Source organism: Athene noctua, chromosome 5 (genome assembly GCF_965140245.1).
Source record: "Athene noctua chromosome 5, bAthNoc1.hap1.1, whole genome shotgun sequence".
Lineage (NCBI taxonomy): Eukaryota > Metazoa > Chordata > Aves > Strigiformes > Strigidae > Athene > Athene noctua.
Genome location: NC_134041.1, coordinates 63210632 through 63236991, shown reverse-complemented (window position 1 = coordinate 63236991; position 26360 = coordinate 63210632). Strand labels below are relative to the sequence as shown.

The 26360-nt window shown below is 39.9% G+C and overlaps 1 protein-coding gene across 1 annotated transcript in view; it reads left to right on the top strand.

Annotated features, from left to right (window-relative positions):
- Positions 1-25653, top strand: part of CHST15 (carbohydrate sulfotransferase 15) — a 54321-nt gene extending 28668 nt beyond the window's left edge. The window contains exons 2-8 of the mRNA XM_074907924.1: positions 2597-3725; positions 4556-4895; positions 8809-8955; positions 13426-13582; positions 17598-17754; positions 20833-20980; positions 22190-25653. Of these exons, the coding sequence (XP_074764025.1) occupies positions 3138-3725; positions 4556-4895; positions 8809-8955; positions 13426-13582; positions 17598-17754; positions 20833-20980; positions 22190-22380 (1728 nt within the window). The 5' untranslated portion in view covers positions 2597-3137 and the 3' untranslated portion in view covers positions 22381-25653. The remainder of the gene's footprint in view (positions 1-2596; positions 3726-4555; positions 4896-8808; positions 8956-13425; positions 13583-17597; positions 17755-20832; positions 20981-22189) is intronic.
- The last annotated feature ends 707 nt before the right edge of the window (positions 25654-26360 follow it).

The window sequence follows — 26360 nt, the reverse complement described above, 5'->3', positions numbered from 1 at the left end:
ATTCAATATGTTGTAGGAGTAATCAGAGGACCCTTTGTGTATTCATTGTATTTTCATTATTGATATCTTGGACATTATACAGATGTTCACTTCAGAAATGTGTAAGTCTGTGTTGTTTCTCAGGAACCAAGGGACAAAGTCAGATGGGAAGATTTCTGCTGAAGGCAGAAGTGTGCAAATGGATGAGTTAAGTTGGATTTTTTTGGGTGGAACAAAGAGCACTGTAGGATAGGGAAGAAAGATGGATGTTTGGCAATGACGCAGAGAAAAAGCATTTCTGAGACTTGAAAGGCAAGATGGATTTTTGTAGAGGAGGAACAGCTACTGTGGGTCCAGAGGAGGGAACAGTGGCAAAAAGTAATGAGAACAAAAAGTTGCACATGGTTACTGAGATCTATTTAAACTAGGAGAACTGTACCTATATGAGAATTATTATTGTGCTGATTTTATTGTGTTGCTCTGATAGTAGACTAATTTTTCACAAGCGTGAATTGTCAAACATTTTTGTATTTTGGTTAAGGTGACTTGGAAAATGTATTTTCATTTGAGTAGTAAAAGTCAGTGTTGAACCTTTAGATAACCCATAAAGCAATGGGCTGGTTCTCTGGTCTAGTGAAGTTAATTATAACACAGATTAATTTAACCTGAAAAATAATTTGAATTAATTAGTGTCTCATCATCTATAGTCTTCTGGGCAGAAGATATTGTTCTGTTCAGGTAAAGCTGTCAGGCTCTAGAATTCTTCCAACTACTTTGTCTGCAATAAAATGTTATATTTCATGCATGGAGTCCGTATGCCCTTCACTGGCCTCACACAGAAGGGACAGTCTTTTTCTGTTCTTCAGAGGCAGTACTGAACCCCTTAGTTACAATATTGTTAAAACTATATTGAACCTTCAGGGTAATTACTCAGGTTAATATTGGGGTTGTCTGCGGAAGGACAGAGAAGTGGGTTATGGCAGACCAGGTCCTGGGTGATGCTAAGGAAATGGAGCAACCTGGAGGGGAGCTACGGTGCTGCTTTCATGGGTATCCCTGTCAGGATGGACAAGGAGCATCACAGCACTGGAGTCTTAAGGTACCTTTGTTCCCAAGGGCTGAAGGGAAGTTCTGTCTTTATCAGGTGACAAAAGCCAAAATAGAAGTTGCCTGGCAGAGCCGTACGTTACTACTGTCCCTTAGGTTTTCCTCATCTTTTCCTTTTCATCCAATGACAGTAATTTTGGTTTGCTTTTGTCTTGTCAAGATTGTTTTAAATTATTTCTTGTCTTTAGTTCCCCCAAAATATAACTCCAGAAAAATAAAAATATTTTCTAGTATATAGAGGAGGTTATATTACCTGTGAACTTTTGTATTTGATAATAGGGCTTCTCAAAACAGAGAGTTGATTTTGACATTAAAATGTGCGTAGATCCGGACAGGTATTTAATAAACCATGCAAACAGGAATTCTAGAGGAACTATTCATAAATATGCTTTAATTAAGACCATCCTTAAGCTGATGACTTGTTTGTGACTTTAAATGTCTCTGATCTGAAAGCTGCCTGGCGAGCCAAGCATGGACATGCTCAAACCAAGACCAAAGCTTGCCATAAAGGCTTTAAAGAGCCCTGTTCACTTTTTGGCTGTGAGCAGCCGTGGTGTTGAGATGTTTAAAGGAGGATGGCACGTACCCTGTGCTGTGGGGTGCTTGAGTGCCTGGCCTGTTTGCATGTGGAGACCTTCATGGGACCCTGCCCGTGGTGTCTGCCTTGTTGCGAGGGAACATCTGCTCCTGCATTTTCTGCACGACCTCTCCGGGACCAAAGTCCACAGCATTAACAGGATTTGCTGGATCCAGGGTCTTCCCTTGCCGTTGCAGTACTGATGGTACATTTCATTTAAGTAATACATTTTGCCATTTTTAATGATTGCTATGTTTTCAAAACGTGTTTGTCTAGTAGTGCTGAAAGTATCTCGGTGACTTTTCGCATTGCGAGTGACTACTCTGGTACCAGAATAATTTGGGCCAGAAACCAGAGATCCTGTCATGAACCTTTGCTCATGTCCAGTATTTAATCCCTTCAATTTGCTGAATGTTTTACTTGTGGCTTTGGGGTTTTTTGTTTGGCTTTTCCTCTTGTGTTTGAAAGGAGACTTATCTGATCCCTGCCTTGCTCTCTTAGCTAGGGTCCTACCCCACTTCAGGACGGTTAATTTAAGGTCCCCATGCACAGATGGAGTGTAAATATTTAAACTTTTGTTACTGGAAACTGTCCAAAAGTGCTTCCATATTTAAAGAGCAGATTAAGATCTGTTAGGTTAGTGAGCAACTGAAGGAAGTTGTATAGTGTTACCTGTGGTAGCAACTGTTCCTTGATATGAGCAGATGGGTGATTGAAAAGAAAGGACAGCTCACTGTGAATTTGAAGCCAGACATTTTAATATCGTGAGTGCTGTGATTAATATACTTGTCAACTAGAAGATATCTTGCAAATAGAATTGTGAAATTACTCGTGGTGGATTGTACTTTGCTATGTCTATGAATGAAGGTGGATGTAGTACATATTACATCTGTTGTTCTGTGTGTATCTATATATATGTTTTTGTTTCTTTAGGTTTTACAATGCAGACCTTTGAAACCATCTCGGGGAAGATGCAGCTTCCAGTAGCAGCAGTCTGGTTTGGAACCTGCTTGTCTTAAGAATACCTGGGAATTTCTACCCATATTTGCCTGTTCCAGAGTAAAGCAGAGGACAATGAGTTATTTTTATTTTTTGCATATTTTCACGCTATGTAACAATATTTTTTCCTTCTCATTTTGTTCAATGGGAAAAACATGAGACAGTTGTGTATCTCATTCTTACTTTGCCACATTCCTCTTACTGAGCCAAAGTCTTGGAAAACACATCGACAGTACAACTATTTCTGTGTGTTGTTTTTTTGGTTTTGGTTAGTTTGTTTTGTTGGGTTGTTTTTGTTTTTGGTTTTTTTTTGTTTTTTTGTTTTTTTTATGTGACATTTGTCACTTTTTGAGTGCTTTTACCTATTCTGGTTTGAACCTGTCTTTTTGCATTGCTGAGTAGTCGTAGAATTACTCAAGGAGCTAAATAATTTCCAATTTACAGAAGATGACTCATATGCTTCAGAAACACTTTTATGGCTGTGCTTGGCTCACTAATACAGGAGTTTAACAGTAGTAATATGAGGTATTGCATTAATTGTTGCATACATTTATTACCAAATGACTTGCACAGACAGTGTTTCAGATGTCGTGGACCTAATCATAATAACCAGAAGTGTCCTGTTTGCAAAGGAGAAAATAACATCCCTTTGTACACCGATAGCAAGCAGATGAAGTTGCTTGCAGTTTTGGAAGTAAGGACTGATCACAGGGAAAGCTGGAATGGATTTTTCTGCTTGAGGAAGGGGAAGCTATGCAGCTTAATATTTGGGTTGATTATAATGACTCTAGTGATGGCATCCTACATACTGACTGGAGCCAAACATGGCCTGTTGTTAATACCATCTCCCTTCCATTATGGAGCTTTTACTAGTAATCCAAGCTTAATGGACAATGAAAGCCTTAGTGACATGAAAGACCATTACCAGCCTTCTAAAATGAATATTTCATATGTAAAGGATTATCCAAGCATTAAATTAATTATTGACACTATTACTTCAAAGATAGAGTTTATGACGAGACAGCGCCCCGATTTAGAAGAGCTGAGGAAACAAGAGCCACATGTAAGTGTGAATTAAAGTATGTCTTAAACTGCTGTATACTTGCTTATTTAAAGACTTTTGGGTCAATCTTTTACTGAGATTAAAAAAAAAAAAAAGCAACTGCTCAAATGTTCATATAGTGATTTATACCATCTAGAACCTTCTGATTTACACCAGCTGAAAAGGTGATGGTGTATATCACGTCCTTCTGAGTCATGGGCAGAATAGATGGATTATATAAATGGTCTTGACACCTGAAACAAAAAATCAGGCAGTCTTCCGATAGCTGTACAATCTCATTGAATTTTTACCTTGTCTCATGCAAAATCATTTTGACTTAGATTTGCCATTCATCTTAAATGATTAATAAGAGCCTTTCTAATAACTGGTTACGTTCTAACTGTGCCTTCCTGAAAATCCGGTCATTGCAAACCTTGTATTTCAGAGTTAAAAACTGGAAGCTAATTTGATTTGAGTATTACGGATTTACTTTAAAAATTAATTCCTGGGGCTGCAGGGGAGTTGGGGGATTACTGAGTCCTTTCTGGCCTTTAAATCAAAGGATTCCTAAATGTACTCCTCTCCCGATCCAACTGTGGTGTCATCAGAAAAAAATATCTTAGATCAACTTTGTAGTAAAAAAAAAAAAGGTTGAAAGTGTCCACATAGAGGACATTTGGTTGTGGTGTCATCAGAAAAAAATATCTTAGATCAACTTTCTAGTAAAAAAAAAAAAAGGTTGAAAATGTCCACATAGTGTTTCTGTTACTTACTGTTGCTTACCGTGCTGTTAGAAAAGTCTGTCATTTTTTTTGCTGCCTTGACTAAAATTGTTGTTCTTTATGTTGCAGATGTTTTCAGTAATTCCTAATAAATTCCTTCCAAATAGCAAGAACCCTTGTTGGTATGAAGAGTACAGAGGAAACACAACCACAGATCCTTATGCAACAAACTCCTATGCACTGTATTCAAAGCGCTTTCGAACCATATTTGATTACCTCAGGAAGGTATTTTGGAACCACTTGTACCATTACAAGGACAAACACTACCGCCTACGCTGTCTCCCCCATTTTTACATCATTGGCCAGCCCAAGTGTGGGACAACGGACCTGTACGACCGGCTCAGGCTGCACCCCGACGTTCGGTTCTCAGCAATCAAGGAGCCACACTGGTGGACAAGAAAACGGTTTGGTGAGTAAATATGTCCTCTGGTATCCAGGCAAGTTGTCCCTGTTAAACTTAGACGTTTTTTGTGTATATTTGGGGTGAAGTTTGGATTTGCTCCATATTGGCTTACCTTGAAACCGATGGAGTTAATAGTTTTGGAAAGTCCAGGTGATGGATGCTCGGTAGGTTCCAGTCTGCTTTTGCCTAATGGTGTTTTGGGTTAAACTTTTTGAGATGATGCACATTTCATTTGGTTTATTTGCAGTGGTTTGGAAAATCTGGGAAATAATTAAAAACACTAGATAAAACCAGCCCTGGGAATTTGTAAAAGCAGGAAAAGGAACTATTAGGTGGTGACAGGAGATTTAAAGAATAACAGTGACAGTTTTGTATTGCAGAATTCTGCAAAGTTTGTCTTAAATAAGTGGTGGATGAGTATTTGAGATGTGGGTGGCTTCAGGCCTTATGGTTCAATAAATGCAACTGTGCTTTCTGGTAGGAGCAACATCAGTGTTGCAGCCCTAGTCAAGCACTGAACAGTAGAGATGCTCTGCATGAGAAAGCTCTCTCACACTGAGGAACCTGCACATATTTCTGATGCTCTTTTCCTGTGTGACATCAATATTTCATGAAGTGACCCTTCGTCTCTGAAGGCAGGCTTGAGTAGTTGAGGTTATGGCCTGCTGGAGCAAAACGCATCCACCCCTCGTGATTGCCCCTTCAGAGGGTGTCTGAGGGCGGTGGGGCCGAGCACATCGTTTTATCCATCTGAAGTATTTATGTCCTTCTTGTTCTCTCTTTGCCGGGTGCCAAGGAAGGTCATTCTTGTGGTTAGAGACTAGATGAGGTGCAGAAGACACATTTTCAATTCCTGACTCTGCTGTGTGCTTAGTGCCTTCCTCTAAATGAGGATGTTTATAATGCTTGCTGTATTCCACACAGGCTCTGGATTTTCCCACTGTCGGGTCTAGCTGTTAAGTGCTGGCATGCCCTCACTTTGTATGGCTTTGGTATCAAAGATCACAGGCTTTTCAGTGATATTACTATTTTCAAGAGGAAGATACTGGTTATTTCACAGTGACATCCTCGCTTCTTTTTCTCATTTGCTGTTGCTTTACTGCAGACGTTGCCTTTAGAACAAGGAAAAAACTAGCACTGTGGGGTAGATCTTTTGATGAAGACTTTGCATCACTCCTTTCCTTTGGTGCTTTTCTAAGCTTCCTTGAAACGGGAGACTATCTCTTCTAATGAACTGCTGTGGCTAAAGGCAAGGAAGGACACTTTGTGAAGGACCGAGACACCTGCAGTTGTGCTTCTGTTCTTTATTTTGGGGTCATACCTTCAGGTTTTTTATTTCTCCTACATGTGGTGTTGCAATTTTTGTCTGCCTTCCCCATTCCCTGGAGTTCAGGAGAACCTCTGAGCTTCTTCAGATGGGGCAGTTCCTCGCTGCTTGGTGGGGAGGAGGGCTCAGCCATAGAGCCAGGATTTCATGATTTTGCTGTGTTGTTAAGAGTTTGTATTTTCTTCCTTTTGCAAATGCCATAAGAAAGTGGCTAAAATAAGTATTTTAGACATTTTCTAAATGTTTGTTATAAACTAAGATTTAAAGCAATATGACAAAAATATAGTTTTGCTTTTGAGATAATTTGGTCCAGTTTAGGAGACACTGGAGATACCAGTGAATTGAGGAGTCAAACAAGAGAAGCACCGTGGTGCTCCCTGAAGCCCCACGAGAAGACACTCGTTCATCACAGTCAGTGGCTGACTGAAGACAAATGATAAGAATTACCTCCTGACCCGAAGGTGAAAAGTCAGATCAGTGAAGAAAGGGGATTTTAGACTTGGATGCCTTCCAGCACGAATGCTGTGCTGCTTGTCTCTGGGTGTGCAGGTGCAGGGACTGTCAGCAAAACCATCGGTGGAAGATTGTCTCTTCCATGAGAGTGCTGGCAGGGAAGACCAAACCAAACTGATATGCTAAGCTAAAATCCTTTTTACTAAATAGTTTTTTGCACCTACGTTAGCCTTAATGTAAAAGTTTGGAATCAATGTTGGGGGAGGCAGTGCATCCAACCTCACTAAAGCAAGACTGGGCTCACTAAATCTCAGAACTGGACCTACCAAACAGGCAGAAGAGTGTAAGAGCTCAGGCTGGAGTGCATATAATTTGAGAACAAGTATGAATTCCTGTCTCAGTGCTGGCATTCAAAAACCCTCCACTTGCACAGTCTTGTGGTCAGCCACTGGGGACCAAGTGTAGATCCTTGAAGAGAACATTCTTTGCATAATTAAATTTTTTTTAAAGTTATTTTGTAAAGCTGAAGAATGATGAAAGATTGCAGAGCTTGTGATCTCATGGGAGGAAGATCTGTAGAGATGACCTTCCTGTCGTCTCAGGCTGTCTGCCATTGAAAATGAAAGATTAAGTTTGCTCCTGGATGCTCAGTCCTTTCATTCTACCTCAACAGTACATTAGCTAATGGTTCCTATCAAAAAAAAAGAAAAAAGAAAAAAGAAAAAAGGAGGGGGTGGGGGGGGGTAAGAGAATATGACAAATAGACTAACAAGTGAAAGTGACAGCCCCCTTTATAAGCCAGCTAGTGGATATGACTCCTATGCTCCTGGCTATTAACTTGGTGTAGTTTGTAATACTGATCTAGACAAGAAAGTCTCTGTTCTATGGCATCCTCTGATTCAGTTGATTTTTATGAGACTGACTAATTTCAGCTGAAGCTAAACAGCCCTCCTGGGGAGGCCCCATTTCGCAAATCACCGCTTTCCCATTCTGCAGGGCTGGTTGATGCTCTACAGGACTTTGTCCCAGCTTGACTGTCTCTCTTTCCTGGCTCTTAGCCACAATTTCTATTCCCATGGTTGGAGTGGCAATGAACCAAAGCAGTCTGTAGCACCATGCTTGTACTTTTTTTTTTTTTTTCCCCCCTCAAAACAAGTTAAAATACACTGCTGAGCTTTCTTCTACCCTCATTAAATCCCACTTTCCTGAAGGGGAAAATCAGACGCAATGGACAAAAGAACTCCCTTGCTGAGCTTTCGTCGCACATAATTGATAATTATTGGCCTTGCGGGAACAAGAAAGGGAGAGCTGAGAAGTCCTGCTCTGTACTGTTACCTTTGCTTCTACTCTATTGCCTTCCCAATACAATCCTTGACCACTGCCCACTTGGGAAACTCTCCTGGGGTATGGTAAGAAGCAAGAATGCAAAGGTGGGCATGGGGAGCATGTACAGGCAGTGGAGAAGTGAGACTAGATTTGGAAAGAAGAGTGGGAAAAGGAGTATAAAAATCACAGATGTGGCTCAAGATACTGAGAAATGCAGGGAGAAGGTGATATGGAACACACTCTGGAGTGTATGGAAGGAGAGGAGAAAAATAAGATGCTATCATGGAGCTTTATTTTCATACTTGTGAAAGACAAAACCATGAATGATTTCCCAGTTTTCTGATTTTGATAAGTGCATGTTGATTTGCATATTTGGTATCAGAGCCTGTTCTCAGTCGCAATACAGTTAAATCTAGTGGGAGTCCAATATTACTTCAACGTATATTGGTGCAAATGGCAGCAGAATCTGGTCTATTTATAGTCATTTCAAAAGCTATATTTAGAAGAAAATAAATGCAAGCTATTCATGCAGGAACTGTAAAACAGAACACTTAAGATATTTCCTATCACCGTGAATTTATGGCTTAATCATATAGTATCTCAAATGTCAGCTACTTCATTATTGACACTTTTATCTGAGTGTTACACTTCATCGGTCTAATTTTGTGCTGACGTTAGCTGGCTCAGCGCCAGCCACGTCACTGAAGCTGTCTTGATTTACACCAGTGGTTAATCTTGCCCATCTTGCCCTATTGTTTTCTTTTTTTTTTTTTTTTTTTTCCAAATAAACTTCTCTCTTTTCGTTGTTTTTAGGAATCATTCGTCTGAGGGATGGATTTCATGACCGCTACCCAGTGGAAGATTACCTTGATCTGTTTGATTTAGCAGCACATCAGATTCAGGGTGTGCTGCAGAGCGAAGCTGCGAAAGAGCATGGCAAGATGAACAACATCATAATTGGTAGGGCAAACACAGCCTCTGAAATATGTCTCTGTAGCTCCAGGTTGGCAGCGTTCATAGCTGAGGCATGAGAGGGGCATTTCCCAGACATGAACGGCTCCCAGCACGGGGCCCCTAATGCTGGTTTTCTCTGCTGTATGTGGATAGTGCAGAAGTTCTTGCCTTTTCCTGGAGGATGGTTACTTGCTTTGTTCAAAAGTTGTGATTGTCTTTAGAAAATGCCTGAGCAAGCAATAAATGTCTGATATCCATCAGCATTTCGTTAAATCTTTTTTTAAAAAAGAGTGAGAATGACCCTGGTGACTCCTTCAAACATGGTTTTCATTTTGTTTTCATTATGAGGTGTTTGTAGTAATGGGATTGTAGCTTCAAGTTCATGTGCTGTAGCATTGTGTCTGGGGTAACACACTAATTGTGGTATTACGACATGCAATGGGTGCTGGAGAAATCACGTAGCTGACTGGAGGCAGTTTCCATGATAGCAACACAACTCTTCTCAAGCTCCAGCATAAGGTACATGTAGGAAAAAGGACCGCAGTTTTTTGCATCATCATCCCTATGTAGTCTACAGTAGACTGAAATAAATATGATTAAACTCACAAGCTGCTTTTTAAACAGCAAAGATAATGCCAGTTTGAAGAGCAGGGATATAGAGAGTCAAGTTGAAGCTATCTCGTGCTCTGTTTCTTTTCACATACAGACCCTAGAGGCACAGTACAGGATAATATTTGAACAATCCTATTGTTTCAGTTGATATTAAATTACCTGATTAGCATTAAAAATGGCTTGAAAATGCTGCTGTGTTGTACCTTATGGAAGACTGTGGTTAGGACTTGGCCTTAGGGAGGGATCCCTGGATTGCTTCCCGTGACACACAGTAGTCGATCCACCGTGCTCATCCACTGTGGTCGTGCTGCCGTAGGTTTACTGTGCCCATGAGGAGTGTCAACAGAAATGTCTAAATTCTGCTTTTGCTGTCTGCTAAAACCAGAAAACTGAGGGGAAGAGGTTTTTTACCAGTTTTACTCTGTCACCTCAAAATTTCCAAGGGAAACCAGGCACATTCCATGAAAATACTAGTTGTGCAAGAGACAGTTCCTTGTTGAAAAGAGACTTTTCAAGTAGGCCTGAAGTTATTATTCTACAGAAAATACAGACAAGATTTTTGCAGCCTGCCCTCAGAGGGAGTACCCTCAGAATATTTTTTTCGTGTCTCATTCTAACCAAAAAAATTTAACCAATTTTTGGCTGGATGAAATGGTGATGATGTCTCACGTTGTTTAAAGCAGAGATTTGGCTATAGTCTCTGCTTTTGTTCAGTACTTTCTCAGCCTCCATTTTAGTCTATCATTCTCTTTATTAAATATTTAACATTGAGCAAAATTTGCAAGATGGGGTCTTAAGAAATGTTGCCATCAAGGACATCTGCAGATTTTCCTCCTACTTACAATAATATCTCCTGTCCTTTCATGGGTGAAGTGCTTATACTAATTAAATTCACTAATCTAATTGGCAATGTACATCTTTGATTACTTACCTCCTGTTACAGCTTTTTCTAGAGTTCACTTTGTGTGTTTTTTTTTTTTCTTTTTTTTTCTGTAGTCTCATTTCTTGTTTCATTAAGGTTCTGTTCTCTTTTCTTATTAAGTTTACAGGAAAAGTCCTGAATGATTATACTCATTAAGTCAGTCTTTTATGACCTTGGTAAAAAACAAAACAAAGCTAACTAGTCTAAAATGAATCTGTATGAATATCAGGTTTGCTTGGAATCTTCCATGTTCTTATTTCAGATGACTAGAAAGAAAAATCGAATTAAAGCTATAAACTTTTCAGTAGTTCATCATGTTACATTATTTTGAAAAATTAAGATTCTCTGGATATTATACTTAGTGGGTAATAATTGCATTTTCCCAAAAAACCCAACATCTGTTAGAGATGAATCAAAGAGGACAACACTGATCTAGCCTGAGGCATTCTGAGCAGGGCTTGTTTATTTGTGATCATTAATAGGATAAATTCAGAGGAATGTCTTGTGAAAACACAGTATGATTTTAATCTATTAATGACTGAATGAAGAGGTTATACATTTATTCTTTAAGCAATTTAGTAATTTATATGTTCTTTAAGTTCATGAGAAAATGAATGTATTTTGGGCTGAGCTGCAGTAATTTGACATAATTACTATAGCAGCAATTAATTTATCTCATGTTTAGTATGGCTTGTTCTCTTTGCAGATATTAAATCTGTATTCTAATCCAGAAAGGAACACTGTCAAATTGTCAGGAGTATGTTTGGCTGCTTCAGGAAATTAAAATTATAAGAGTCAGCAGAGACCAGAATGATGGTTTTTTTTATTTCCCTGCCCTTCCCCTTAATTCTTGAGTCATCTTATTTTGGAAAGATTTGCCTTGCTGAACCCAGGCCTTCCTGCATTAGAGCAGCACCCTGAGTCCCTGTTAATTTAGCATGGTTCGGGCGTGTGCCTGTGATCTTCCCTTACTTGTGTGCTCCCGGCACATTTTTGGTGGTGGCAGCTGATCCAACTGTAGCAATGTCTGTGGAGGGGTCTGGTCTGCGATGTTAGGATGATCTGTGTGTTTATGTGTAAATGGTTTGATTTTATTTAGTTCAGGAGGCAGATGTTCTTATGCTCAGGTTTGGTCATTATATATAAGTTAATTGGAATAAATCCAGTAGAGCATCAAATCTGGTCAGAGGTCTACAGAGCAGAGAAGTATAAAGGAAGATCAGAAAATCTCTTCTAGAGAGGAATAGATAGTTTGATGAGGTCATAGACTTTAATCTTTGGCATGATTTAGGCAAACGTTTTTGAGGGAGCAGTTTAAGCCTGGCTGTTCCTGTCATGGAGATGTAGCAGTGACTTCCCAAGGTCGTTCCCATCCCTGGAGTGCACTATTCTGTAAATCCGTGCATGCAAGTGCTCACAGCCATTTGCATCATACCATCTTCTGACAGCGCAGAAATAGCTGCATGGTGTTTTTGTGGTATGGCTATCTCTTGTCCTATATTTAGTCTTTTGTGTTTCTGCTTCAGCCAGCGTGGGAGTTGGGCTAATTGAGTTTTAATTGACAAGTCAAAGCCCACTGATGATTAGGCAGTGCTTTGGCTAATTAATTTAGAATGGAAAAGCAGAGCGGTTGTGGACACCCAAATTTAGCCAATGGACCTCATCTCCTTCTGAAAAGAGGCAAAATGAACATGACAGAAGATTAATGTGTTTTCTAACAACTCCCAGACTTTATTAATGAATCACATTATGTTAAGCTGCAATTTGGAGCCAGTACCTTTTTCATGTTGTGTTTTGGCCATCTCTTAAAATCTTTATTGAACTTTCCCAGGACATGGAAAAAAAAAAGAAAAAGGGAAATCATGTGCATCTGTAAGCCTACAACATTATTATTTTTTCATCTCATTCCTTTTGATTCGAAAAACCTCATTAACAAGAATTAGCTCTCATTAGACTGTCAAAGAGTGGAAGTTTCCAAAAAGCTTCTGTATATGTTTCGTTAAACAGTAGTGTGCCGCATAAATGCCCGTATTACTTAAAAAGACAGGGAAGATTACACAATTCAAAACATTGCATCAGAACATTTATTTAATATCTGAACCATCAAACACCTTGTTCTGGCAGAGTTGTTACTGATTGTGTTTCTCCCTGTAGCATTACATTCAGAGAAAACTTCTTCAGAAACTCGGGGTATCAGAATCCGGCACTTAAACGAATGTGTTATTTATTCTATAGACCTTTTGTCAAATAGTTAGATAATAGTTATAATTGATTTAATCGACATGAATAATCATAGCTATTTTAAAAAGCTCTGATAAAGGATAATTCTCAAAAAGGGATATTTCAAACCGCAGTGACGCAATTCAGCTGGTTAGTGCATTTTTTTTATTTTTTTTTTAATATTTCCCATGTGGTCACCGACTCTCTTGTTTACATTCTTAGCACTATTGATCCACTGGAGTGGTGATTTCTGCTTTTTTCTTCAGTTTGTGTCAAATTTGTTAGCAAGTTACTTCTCTGAGATCAGGACCATTAAAACCAACCTTTGGGGTGCTACAGAGGACATGGCAGGTCTTTGGCAGTGATGAGTTCCTGCCTCCTCGCTGGAGGGTGGCCCAAACCCCTGAGCAGTCTGATCCAGCCCAGATGAAATATATTTGCATGTGTTAACCACTAATAGGAAACAGTGTGTTTAGTGAACAGTTATATTTCAGGTGGAATTACATAAAACCTGCCTTGGCCATCGCTACTTTCACAAAGGTACAAGGCAATGTGATTGTTCTGGCTCTGGGGAGCATTAGCCAGATGAATTTGCAAGAACTGAGGTATGTTAAACTTAATAGTCAATTTTAATCAGTCTACACCAGTTCAAAATTCAGGCAATTTCTACTCCATTACAAAAATGAAAATGAGTTACTAGCAGAGATGCTTTTAATTTCCAGGGGAGGCCAGTGCCTCGACGATGTGGGACAACAACGCTTGGATTTTCTTTTATGACAACAGTAGTGAAGGAGAACCTCCCTTCCTAATCCAGGATTTTATCCATGCCTTCCAACCGAATGCCAAACTCATCATCATGCTGAGAGACCCTGTTGAAAGGTGAGCAAAGATCATGTGGCTAAAGTACGCAAGACATTTTTCTTACTATAATAATTTTATTTTCTCTCTCTCTCTTGGATGCAAATAAATGTTCACGTGGTATTGGACAAAGTTACTTGGTTTATGATGAGAACTGCCAAGGGTTTTTATTCTGTGTATTTTGTCATATGTAATCGTGGTAGTGTTGTAAAGAGGGGCATGTGAGTGTAAATGCCACAGAGTGTGCCATGCGTGGACACCTGAGCTACTCTGAAAAAAAGAATTTATACGTTGCCAAATGCAATATAATTCCATTACCTGAGCTAATATGCCCTGGTTCTCAGCAGGGCTCACTAGACTGAGTATGGCACCCCATTTCCAGGCCTCAGCATAAGTGGTCCCGTGAAGTGCTTCCATTCCTGTTAAATAATAAGGTTTGTGTCTTCAAGGGACATACTGTTCAAAATGATTAAAAGATTGCAAGCAGCTCCAGAGTCAGCAAATGATACAAACCTTTTTAATCTTAAAATTGATTAGTGCAGCACTCATATAAAGCTTCAGGAGGCAATTTTAGTTTGCACAGCCAACAGCTACCTAGGAGTTCATCCTTGGTCTTCCTGACTTTGTTTGCAGTGAAAGGGCTCAGCTTTTGCAAGGGTGTGGTCTGTTCTTGAAGAGTTCTCCGCTGTGTTAGCCAGGAATGCCCTTCTTTCCACTTGCATTTCTCTTTTCTTCTATAGTCTTCCTCCAGATTTCTGGGGCATTTCTTTCCTCTGAAAGGAGGATGATCATTCTGAGGGTAACAGGGAGGGTGGAGGGCATGCAGACAGGAGTCCAAAAGGATCAGATTGAGGGGGTGTGAATTCCTTCTCTCTGTGGCTCCATAGGGATGTTCAGGACACTTAGGGATAGGTCAGTGCTTGGGGCAAAGCCCCAGAAACACCCAGAGCAGCTGGGCAGCAGGAAGGGATGAATGTTCCCCAAGGATAGGACATGGCTAATGGCGAGAGGCAGAGCTGTGAGAGTGCTTCCCATCTCCTGTGTCAGGAAATACAGCTCTCAACTTTTAATGGCATCTCCTGACCTCAGGATTTAACAGATGGTAATTTTATGTGTGAGCGCTGGCTGAAGTGGCTTCCTCATGTAAATTACTGACAAATTCCCTGATTGCTTTAACCACCTTCTGTAATGTGGGTATAGCTCTTTGCCAGCTTTTTAAGGGTGAGATAAAAAGTCAGCTTCATCTCCCTTACTATATTTATGATAAATTGGTTTCTTTTTGTTTATGATTCCCTATGCCCTTGTTCCTGATAGCTCATCAGAACTTCAGAAGCAAAAGCAGCCATGGCAGAAGGGACAGCCAGGACAGCTCTGCTGGTGATGCCACACAGCGGGGCAGTTGCCTTTCAGTAGCCAGGAGGACATGGGTGCTGCACAGGGTCTGGGGCAGGGTCTGATTGAACCTGCACAGGGTCTGGTCTATCCCCCAACCGGGGATGTCTGGGGGACATCAAGGTTTGTGATGGGGGGTGTCAATTGTGTCATTATTTCATTGTAATGGGTGGTGATTGAGGGTAATGATTTCAAGTAGCTGGAACAGCTGAAATCCTAATCAGCAAAGGTTTTATTTCCACGCAGATGTCCCCAGAATTAAAAACAGATGGAAAGAAACATAGAAAATCTCAACTGCCCTGCAGAGAGAGAACTTGTCTTCAAGAATGCAGTTTTCCTTAAGATGTCAGCAAGTCTTTAAAACGATGCATTTATTTAAATGGAAGATTAGAAATACTAAGCAGTCATATTAAACCTTTCCAAATACAATTGCAGCCAGGCCCATACAGTATGTGGTGCCTTCTGGCTGATTTCCCCCAGCAAGAAGCTTTTCACCTGCTCTGCCAGGAGCAGTCGGTCCTGCCATCCCTGGGACAAGCTGGGCGAGCCCAAGCCTTGTTGATGTACACATTTTTCTGCAAGCAGGAGATACTGTTGGGTGCCCAATTTAGTTGAAGTTGACTGGCTTTGTCCCTTAGCTTCTCTCCAGCTCACTCTTATATCCAGTGCTGGTGAGGTGGCTCTTTGGGGGGTGCAGCATGAGGGACCCAAGGTCTGCCATTGTAGAGGGAGAGGACACACGTGGTGCTGCTGTGGTTGTGGTCCTCAAGCACCAGTTGGCATCACTTTGAAATGGCCTGCCCCATCAGTCTGGTCCTGGTACCCTCCCTCTGGTCTGATTTGGAATTTTTTCATTTAAAGAAAGCTGTCTGAAGTGCATTGGACAGCCTGTCAAGAACTGGACAAAAATTAGTCTTTCTTACTTGGTGACTCCCATACATAGAACTGGGTGCCTCTGCCTCATCTTCTATAGTGTGCTATGATTTTTCGTTTTAAAAGTGTGTAAAAATGGAATTAAAAGCATCCTGAGACAAATGTATCCCTTTCCTTCATTTTAAATGAACATAGAGTCTTCATTTGGTTCATATGGGAATTCAAATCCTGTTCTTGCAAAACACTAACATAAATAATGAGTGCAGAGGGGCTATTCCTGTGCTTAAGTGCTTTCCTGGATTAGGGCCTAAACTTTCTAAATTAAATGATGAATTTTTAAGTACCTGTGGAAATCTAGGGAAGTTAAAAAATAAATAAAGTGCAATACAAAAGGTTACTGCAGCAATAAAACGAGACCTAAATAAATCAGTTTTTTAAGTCATGTCTTAGACACCTGTGTTTTTTTAAAGAGGCTGAAAGATACCTAGATTTTCTGGAATTCTGTCGAGAGGTGGGTGCTATGGAGGAAGAATATTTGTGCTTCAGGCACAGTTGAGGAAGTGACTCCTTCTCAAGTGTTACAAAATTGTCTCCAAAATCCTGAGGTATTGTTGGGGTTCTGGTCATAGTTTCTAAGCTTAAATATGAAATAAAGTTAGAATACCACGTTCAGCAGATTTAATACTTACACCGTGTCAGAGCATTTCCTCTGTCTCTTTGAATCATGTTTATCTTGGGAAAGTTTAATCAAGGTTTCAGGGATTAATGCTAACATAGACATTTTACTTGCCTGTAGGTTTTGGGTTGTTTCACCACCACCCCTGAAATGTATTTAGATTATCTTTTTAAAATGATACAAAGCAATCTCAAAACTTGGGCTAAAAACGTGCCATGAGGGGATAATTCTCTGCTGTAACTTAGAGAAATTCCCGTTGCTGATGGCTTTTGCTCGCAGGAGCAGCTGATGCAGGGGCTCTGCTTGCCTGCAAGCTGCAAACACACGTGAGGTCAGTCCTGCTGCCCTCAAAGTAGAGGTGGGACTGCTTGGGGAATGCAGCACTGCAGACTGTAGCACAAAGGTGAACCGTTCACCTGGCTGTAGTATTTCAGATTAAAAAAAAAAATCCAAAAAAAAACAAGAGGTGAAATATTGTAAATTGGGAGGTTTTGATGGAAAGTCAACATGGAAACAATATGTGATTGGAGGTGGAGCTGTCTGCAAAAACTAGGAAATCTGGGCCTTTTTCTATTTTTGATGATGGCCAGCTTGGTAATCACATAAAAATCACTCTTTCTAACCCATCCCCTTCCTCTGTTGGTTTTGATTTTTATTTAAACTTTTGAGGTAAGGACTGTTTGTATCCATGGCAGTGTGGAGCACTAAATATAGAGGGGTACCAATGTCAGCTGAGATCAGTTCTACTGTTCATAGATAACAAAAATTGAATCTATAAACACTTGAAAAATTTGCCTTCAGGCAATTTCAGGAGAAAATATTGGCTTGCACAATTACTAGGGTCAGGTTCTCAAGGGATGCTGACCTTGAAAGCAGGGACGATGTTTGGCAGCTCCCTGGAGTGGATGTTACTCTGAGCCAAAACCCATCAAAATGAATAGAAAATGTGTCAGTGGCTGAACAGGCTGTCGGTGGGGCAATGTTACACACATGTACCTTTTCTCTCGATTTATGTAAGTGATTGCCATTGTCATGGAAAGAAATATTTTTTTTTTCATTTCCTCTGTCATTTACTTACACGTATCTCATTTGCAGATTGTACTCCGATTATCTGTACTTTGCAAGTGCTAATAAATCTGCAGAAGATTTTCATGAAAAAGTGGCAGAATCACTGCAGCTGTTTGAAAATTGCATGCTGGATTACTCATTGAGAGCCTGTGTCTACAACAACACCCTGAACAATGCCATGCCCGTACGTATTTCCAAGAACATTTGATTCCTTGCTTGTTTAATGGTACGTTGTGTCAAGGTTATTAAAATATCGAAATACCGTGCAACTAAGCATCAAGAAAAAAAAACCCACAAACTTTATCCCTTTTCATTTGCAATAAATTTGACATAAATATATCTAAGCATGTAAAAGCTGATGTACTGGCTCAGCTGTGTCCCTAGTCTGTTCCCTGATGAATGCCAACAGTAATAATACAGTCTTCCTATTGTGCAAGTGTATGGAGAGCACATTTAGTGAAGATTACGGTTTAATGTGTAAGCTTTTTGCAGATCTCTCCAAAAAGTAGCTCTGGCAAGGATCTTTGTGGTACAAAATTGCCTCAAAATCAAAATAAATTATGCATTCTTTCTCAAGAAAAGACTACCAATAACTAGATAAAACCTTTCTTTTTTTTTAAAAAAAAAAAATGTGCACATCAGAAAATGATAAAAGGAAATACAGAAACTGCTGGCAGGGGAATGGATAAGTATTACAGGCTTAGTATTCCAAAATTCACATTTTGAGTGTGGAACTGCAAGTTTTGCTTGAGGGGGGAGAATAATATGGAAAAGATTGATTTGAAGTATCACGTCTGGCCAGTTTGCCATTCAATCCTCTTTTATTTGCTCAGGCTGTAAAGGACTCAGAGGGAATACTTCCCTCCTTTGTCTCCGGGGTGAAGTTATTGCCTCCTCCACTCGACAAAATAACTATAAAAGAGTGTATTGTGCAAGCTTGCACCCCACAGCAGTAGGGCAAAGAAGACATTCCTCTTACTTACCTTGGCAGGTAGACTGGAGCTGCTCGTCTTTGATGATGGCCTCTAGGACCTCCACAGACACGAGTTGCTGCCAGGCAGTATCACAGTATTTTCCAGCCATCTGCTTGCGCAAATCCATTTCTTTCAGTGTGGGGAGAGAAAAGTAGAGAGAGAACCAGAAGGAAAGATTTTTCCTCTTATCTTTGTCCTCGGGGTGCAGAACCAATCTTCATTTGTTGTCTTAGGCAACCCCCTGAAGAAGATACTTTTGAAAATGAACAGAGGATGCCTCTTCCCAGAGAGCCACAAGCAGGTGTTCATAATAAAACACAAATGCCGACTGTGCTCCTCAATGGGCTTTTTTAGCTGCTTCTTCAGCCAAGTTGCTAAAGTCTGTTATGTGCAGGGTCTGCTATATATTGAAAAAGTAGGGATTATTTTCCCTGGTGAGCTCATTAGATTGCTACTTGTGCAACTGCACCAGAAGAATTTTGTTTTGCTATTTGTTAATATATTCCTGGAACAAGAGAAGTGTCATAGACATTGTTGCTGCTGATAGATGCTAACCTGTAAAGAAAGGGATGTTTGTCAGCTTATTCTCACTTAGAATCAGTGAAAAACATATTATCCGGAGAAAGGCATGCCGAGCCGGGGTGAGCAAACTGAAAGTGCAGAAATTAATATATGGAGGGGAGAATGGCTTGGGAAACTCAACTGATGCCTTCGATGTATAGGGGGAAGCACTGGAGCTTTATGGGAGGAGGCAATCTGGTTCAGAAGAACAGCAATGAAAAAGAAAGAAGTCAGTGCAACACACTTATAGGGAAGAAAATCAAGGTTCTTGCTGATCCCAAGAAAAAAGAAACTTACAGGGACATATTAGTTAAAATTATGGGGACATATTATTTAAAATTCTTCTTTTAGGTCAAAAGCTTTAAAAAAAGATTCTAAGCCCATGTGGCAAAGTGCTGCGGTCCCTAACTATACCATGAAGCCAACGCCTTTCACTCATCTCCATCTCCCAGGAGAAAGAAAAGCAAAACCCACCACTGAGCTCCACGTTTGCCCCAGTGTTCAGTGAAGTGGGGCATTGACCGAGGGCTGGAGTGCTGCCCTGCCGTCAGCATTAGATGTTAGGCTGATGTTTTAATCAAATAAGATGTTTCAAATGGTTGTGTAGCACATGAAGAAGTCTGCTAAATTTGGAGGCTTATTGTTATAAGCAGCCAAAAAACGCACATCAAAATAATACATTATGATAATAATGACTTAGCAGTAATCCAAAATATGGCTTATTTTACTGGAATTTAGGTATCAGTGTAGGTCACATGAGTCAGTGTAAGAAGCAAAAGCCTATTGTTGTCTGACTTCATTGGTTTCGCGGTAATGCGGCTTGAAGATGTTAAGTCTCTTTTATGAAAGATGCTTATGACCTGGGATTCATGTTCCTCTCTTCTGAGCCTGAAGGGATTTAGAAAAATATTTATAAGCACAGTTGGAGGTTGGACTTTTAAGAACACCAGACTACCCTTTTTGTGTTTCAACTTGTTATGTAAAATTGAGGAGGGAAGAAAAACAGAGATTAGGTCAGGACAGGCTGAAAAACTGCCTTTTCACATCTCTGGTCTAACATAGTCTGGCACTCTCATTGCGTGCTCAGACAATGCGCCATTAACACTGTCTAGCAGCCACTTCTACCGCAGCTTAGATCTAAATCTAATTATTGTAATCAGAGGATAAAAGCAAATATGCCCCGATCTAATTCCTGACACCGAATCGGAATATTTGTACTATTCATGGCAGCGTGATCTGGTGCAGCTGATACTCAAGGTGAAACAAGCAGCCTTAGGGCCTGGAGAAGGTAGCATCTTCCCTTCCACTGTTGTTCATCCAGGGGCTGAAGGCCTTCAGTGTCTCCACAATCATCCCAGGCACGGGGGAGCATGGAGATGAGGTGGCCGAGCATCCTTCTGCATATGGTTGTCTCCGTGCAACGCTTATACGTACACCTGGGGCTGATGCAGCAAGTGCAAAGCCAAGCCCTTAGTAAAATGACATCTCTAACCAGTAGAAAGCCCATTTACGAAGATTTCCTTAAGCTGCACTGAAAACAAGAGGAAGATTGAAAAATGTTCAGATATTGTCTTTTTATGAGTCCTCAAGGGAACATAATCGGGATTTTTGCCCAGAAGACAGAGATGAATACTGGTTTGTTACTGCTAGAAGTGTTGTAAAATGAATGATTTTTTTTTCTTTTCTTTTTGTTTTTTGGTGGTTTTTTTTTTTTTTTGTGCTTATAGGTAAGGTTACAAGTTGGGCTCTATGTTGTGTATCTTTTGGACTGGCTGACAGTTTTTGACAAAGATCAGATACTCGTTCTTCGCTTGGAGGATCATGCATCAAATGTGAAATACACCATGCACATGGTGTTCCAGTTTCTGGATCTGGGTACGTGTCTTTTGGCTGTTTTGAGATAAGTGCAAAAAATCATTATTATCCTTCTTCTAGGTCATTTTTCCTTTATTAAGAGACAAAACAGAAGCATGGGAATCTGCCTTGAAGGATGCATTAATCTTGTTGCCTGGAGTCAGACAAAATTAAAATTCCCAAATTCCCATATAAAGGCTGGTGTTAGAAGATCTTAATAAGGGTATTTCAAGAAAAAAATCAAACCCATTGAGAGCGTAGGGATATATCTTGCCATACAGAAGCCAGTCCTGCATCTGAGGGCAGTCAGGGCTTGTTTGTCATGGGCTTACATAGGTGCAAGAGCTATCCCACAGAATTTGAACAAATTGAAGTGCTATCATGGTGTGCGTGCTGCTGCCAGCATGCACCAATCCAGAATCTAAATCTGAGTATGATGAAAGGTTGTGTTTCTAGCCGGGGAGAAGGGGGGAATTGTGTTTTTGCTGTGTTGATTGAGACATCTGTTGCTAATCCTTGGAGAAACGCTGGCAGACAAAATGTTGCCCAATGTTGATTTGACAGTAGCAAGAGGATGAAAATGTGGCTGCAAAATAGTCTGGCTGGTCCAGACACTGGTCTAGATGATGAGAAAGTTTGAATGTAGCAGATTGAACAGATGAAGAGCTTGGCATCTTCTTCCTGAATATGGTTTATGCTGGAAAAGTCTGTGGGTTTTTATCTTGCTGAAGTACATTGTCAAGGACTTACATTTAGTTCAGGAATAGGGGCACCACTATACCTGTGTGCCACTTTGATCCCACTGACAGCCTCCAAAACAAACCAGAAAAGGGCTTACGTGAGTGAGGCTTGTGGTATTGCTCCCAGGTATTAGACAACTCACTTCATCAAATAACAGGACAAAATAATTTCAACTCCAGAATAGACGGGAAGTTATATTCGATGTCATAGTTGTTTTCTGAAAACAAATTTTTTTCCTCCAGAAATGATTTATCCTGCTTGTTGTAGAGATGATTAATTAATGTGAGAGGAAAACATATTATTTCCATATTTAGTAACAGTGATTTATTTTACTAATCTAAGCCTGTATTCAATATTCTGAAACATCATCTCTGCTAACACAAATTCCATTTGTCTTCCCCTGGCAAACCTTCTGATTTAGTCATTTGTCTTCTTTAGCGTGGGCCTTTTTGGTGAAATATTTGAAGATAATATTCTGCTTTTCCACAGGACCTCTGAGTGAGAAACAAGAAGCTCTGATTACAAAGAGTCCTGCATCAAACACTAGACGACCTGAAGACAGAAGTCTGGGACCTATGTTACCAACAACGAAGGCAATTTTAAGAGATTTCTATAGGCCTTTTAATACAAAACTGGCACAAGTTCTTTTTGATGATGCTTTTTTATGGAAGAGGACATAATATGTAAATTTAGTGCCACAAATACAGTGCTTAAAGGAGTTTTTATTTTTTTAAATTCTATTTTTGTGCGTGGATATTTACATTTTTCCCATTCCAAAGAGAAGCCGATTGATGAGCTGAGACTCTCACCTTCAGTCAGCACACTTCACAACAGTTATACCACATTTTCCTTGTGAGAATGTAATGCATCTTGCTTATCAGTTTATTGCAACTTCTTTTACCCCAGCAAAAGAGTAGAGTGGAAAAGCATTAGTACAAAGATGATGTCTTACACTCTCCGTGGGGATGTTGAAGTTTAACCTTCTCTAAGATGCTGCAACACAGAATTAGTGTCAGTTTCCTACAATTACACTTATAATCTCATTTTCAATATATGTTATTCATTCATTTTTTCAAACTATCAATGTCATTTAGTCATTAAAATTTTTAATTGAATTCAATGTACAATTTTGTTTCTCTTTGTCAGCATATTCATGACTGGTCTTCACTCACACTGAAGTTTTTAAGTTTCCTTAATTCTGAAACGAAGATAAAGAATAATTGCACTTACATAAATTTCCAAGTCTCATTTATATATTCAGATAAATGGACTTTCCTAGCCACAGTTCTTGTAAAAGAAAATTTTATATTCCAGGTAAGAATGGATGACTGAAATCTAAACAACGGGCCATATTTAGTATTTGTATAACAAATCCATTGTCTTACATATTTTTTTATGTAAATATGAATACGTATCATTTATTCATATCACTCACATATTTTCCCAGGAAACCACTAATGGGCTTGATGTCAAGTCCATTGATGGCCATGGAGAGCTTTTATGAAGTTTTCTGTTAGGTTCTACACTATTACTCTTCTCCATTGCAAAGAATACGCATTTCAAAATCAATATAACATCTTGTTATTAAATGCATAAATGGGTAAGGATGCATCTTGCATCCTCATAGAAAGGATGTGTTACCTAATGAATTAGTTGCACATTATGTGTTTCCCTCTTCAGGAAAGATGTCTACATCTAGTTAAAAAGGTTGAGATATGCAGACTTGAGAAAAAAACAGTTTGAAAGTTATGGGAAAACTTCGAACCAACCCAAAGTTTTTAATTTGACTAAAACGGCCGGATTTCTATATACATGTGCAGTAATTCCCAATCTGCTTTCAAACACTCCTGGTTAGGGTCACTGTCAGCTACAGTCTGCAGTCTTCCTGCAGGCAGAACTGGTTTTAAGAGACAAATGAAAATGCTTCTTGTTGATAATTACCTTTGAAGGGCTAAAATGATTGGGTTTTTTCCTGAATGCATGTTGAGTAGGTCAGATGAAGGTGGTGTCTAGGTAGTAGGAATCAAAAGCCCAAAGCATCATCTCTAATTGGCTTCACACGCCCTTTCGACCCTTATGGTCAACTCACAATACCGCTTACTGATGGACTGACAAATACATTTACAAATACCAAGGGTAACTATTCACCATCCTCCTCCATGGGGACATGTTATTCACCTCCTGTGTTTCTAAATTGAGAATTAATGCTGAAAACTTCATGAATCCTGAACATTTCACACGTGAACATGATGGATGACATGTGAGATTTTTTTTGTAACAAAAATCCATTTCTAGGTTCTTTGCCAACTGGTAATGCACTGTTTAAAAAGGATTCAGTCTGGTGTTGGAAAGCCTAAAATAAGTAATTTAAGGAAGCAGTTCTAGACAACCAGAATGGATTAGTTCTAGTTCAGAAATGCTTACAGACCAAAAATGGTTAGAGAACTGAGAACGGGCTATTTTAGCAGTACAAAAACAGTATCATGGCAGCATAAATCAGAAAATCTGAATGAATTCACCACTGTTTCCAAATGTAAATTTTTCAGTCAACAATTTATTTCATTAAAGATTTCTGCCAGCTGTGCTCTGAATTAGAGTCAACACTGTAACTCTATACAGAATGTTTGCTAACCTGATTTGCCATGGTCAAATATTTCCATTTAGTTGTCAGCTACCACCATGATCTTCCCAGTCCTAAAAGCTAATGAATTATCTTTTAGCATGAGCATTCATTCCATGAATAAATCACACACACTAGTTTGTGCCACACTGATGTACGGTGCTAAACTCTAATTTCTGCCTGCAGACTCATGCAGTCCACCAGTGGTCGGGGAGATTATCTCTACCCTTTGCCTATGTATATAATCTAAACCAAAACATGCTTTATGGCCAGAATTTCTGCTTTAGGCTGAATGATACCCAGCACCCTGCTAGATGGAGGTCTTACCTAGTTCCGACTCAGAGGAAGGAGAAAGGTTGAATATTCCCTGTACTATGGCAGACAGTCCAGACCATAGGATTCAACAGAGAGCAGGTGGTCTGGAGAAGGGACTATAGCTATAGATGATCTGTTAGGAGCCTGTGGTCCTTCTGAAAGTGAAGTTTCCAATAAGGCTGCTTTTATGTCTTAATCTCTTTCATGAGCTCTGAAATATCTCTTGATTTAATACATTGCAACCTTATGCTGTTGGGTTGTGGCATGACTAAACATCAAAAAGTAGCAAATTAACTGTCAAGAGGGCATCTTCGAGACAAGGACGTTGATCTCTAGTCCAGACTGTAAAAATAGTATTGATCTAGTGATTCAGAATAAAATAAAATAGCACTTGATTTTCCTGAGTGATGTGATGGTGCTGGGTGTCAGACCCCTCTTCGTCAGGCCCAGAGCAGACAGCGTACCACTGCCATTCAGTGGCTTTGCAAATCTCTACATAGGGTAAGCTCACCTCAAGTTCTTCCAGTTCCCTTTACCTTTCTGTTGACAATTCTAGCTGTGAAAGTATTCAATATTATTGTTATTATTCACTGGAGCACTGAGCTGAGCTACATCCCCAGAACAGTAATTTGCTAAGAAATTGGACTTACTATCAAGACAATATATTTTCACGTTTGCCAAAGTATAGCAGTGGCTCTTTGCAGAGAGCTCATAAAATGTGTGTCTTGTACTGTGTTTCCACTCTTATCTCTGCTGAACAAAAGTAATCAGGCAAACATGCAGCTTTCCTGAGTGTAAAGGCACTGAGGAAAGGGGTTGGTTCCAAATCTTCTCGCTGCTACTGCAGAAGAATGTGAAATGTGTTTTCTGTAAGACCTTGCGTGTTTGGGCCAAGCATCTCAGCTGTCTGGAAGAAGCACAGTTAAAACAAAAGATCTCCTGCTAAGAAAAACAGGCACTGGTTTACATGGAAAATGGGATGTTGTTATCTGTTGAGTCCAGTGCACAGATTTGTATGCTTCAGCTTAATAAACTGAAGATAAAGAGTGAAGTTGTCACAGTTCTGCATATATCTTTCTGCCAAGAGGTTAATCCATCTTCCAACTAAGCCAAACTGAAGGCACAAGAGTGTCACAAAAAGTTAATCCTGCTAGATACCCCTAACACTGGCATGTTTAATGAGACACTTCATGAGCAGCTGCATTTTTCTAACAAAAATTCTTGTGTTGCACTACCATCTTGTGGTCACGAGGGGCAATACTTAGTGCCATGGACATACATACATTTTCTTCTATTTTGAAAAAAGGCAGGTGCAAAAAGAAAAAAAATACTTTCCACTACTTTTCAGATGCCCACAGGAATATATTTTCCAGTGCAGTCCAGGAGCTGTGTATCCTACAGGGAAGTGCTGACTCTGCACAGCCCCAGCATCATAGAATCACAGAATCATTTAGGTTAGAAAAGACCTTTAATTTCATCGACTCCAACCTTTAACCTAGCACTGCCAAGGCCACCACTAAACCATGTCCCTAAGCACCACATCTACACATCTTTTAAATACCTCCAGGGATGGCGACTCTACCACTTCCCTGGGCAGCCTGTTCCAGTACTTGACCGCCCTTTCTGTATAGAAATTTTTCCTAATATCTAACTTAAACCTCCCCTTGTGCAACTTGAGGCTGATTCCTCTTGTTCCTATCGCTTGTTACTAGGGAGAAGAGACCG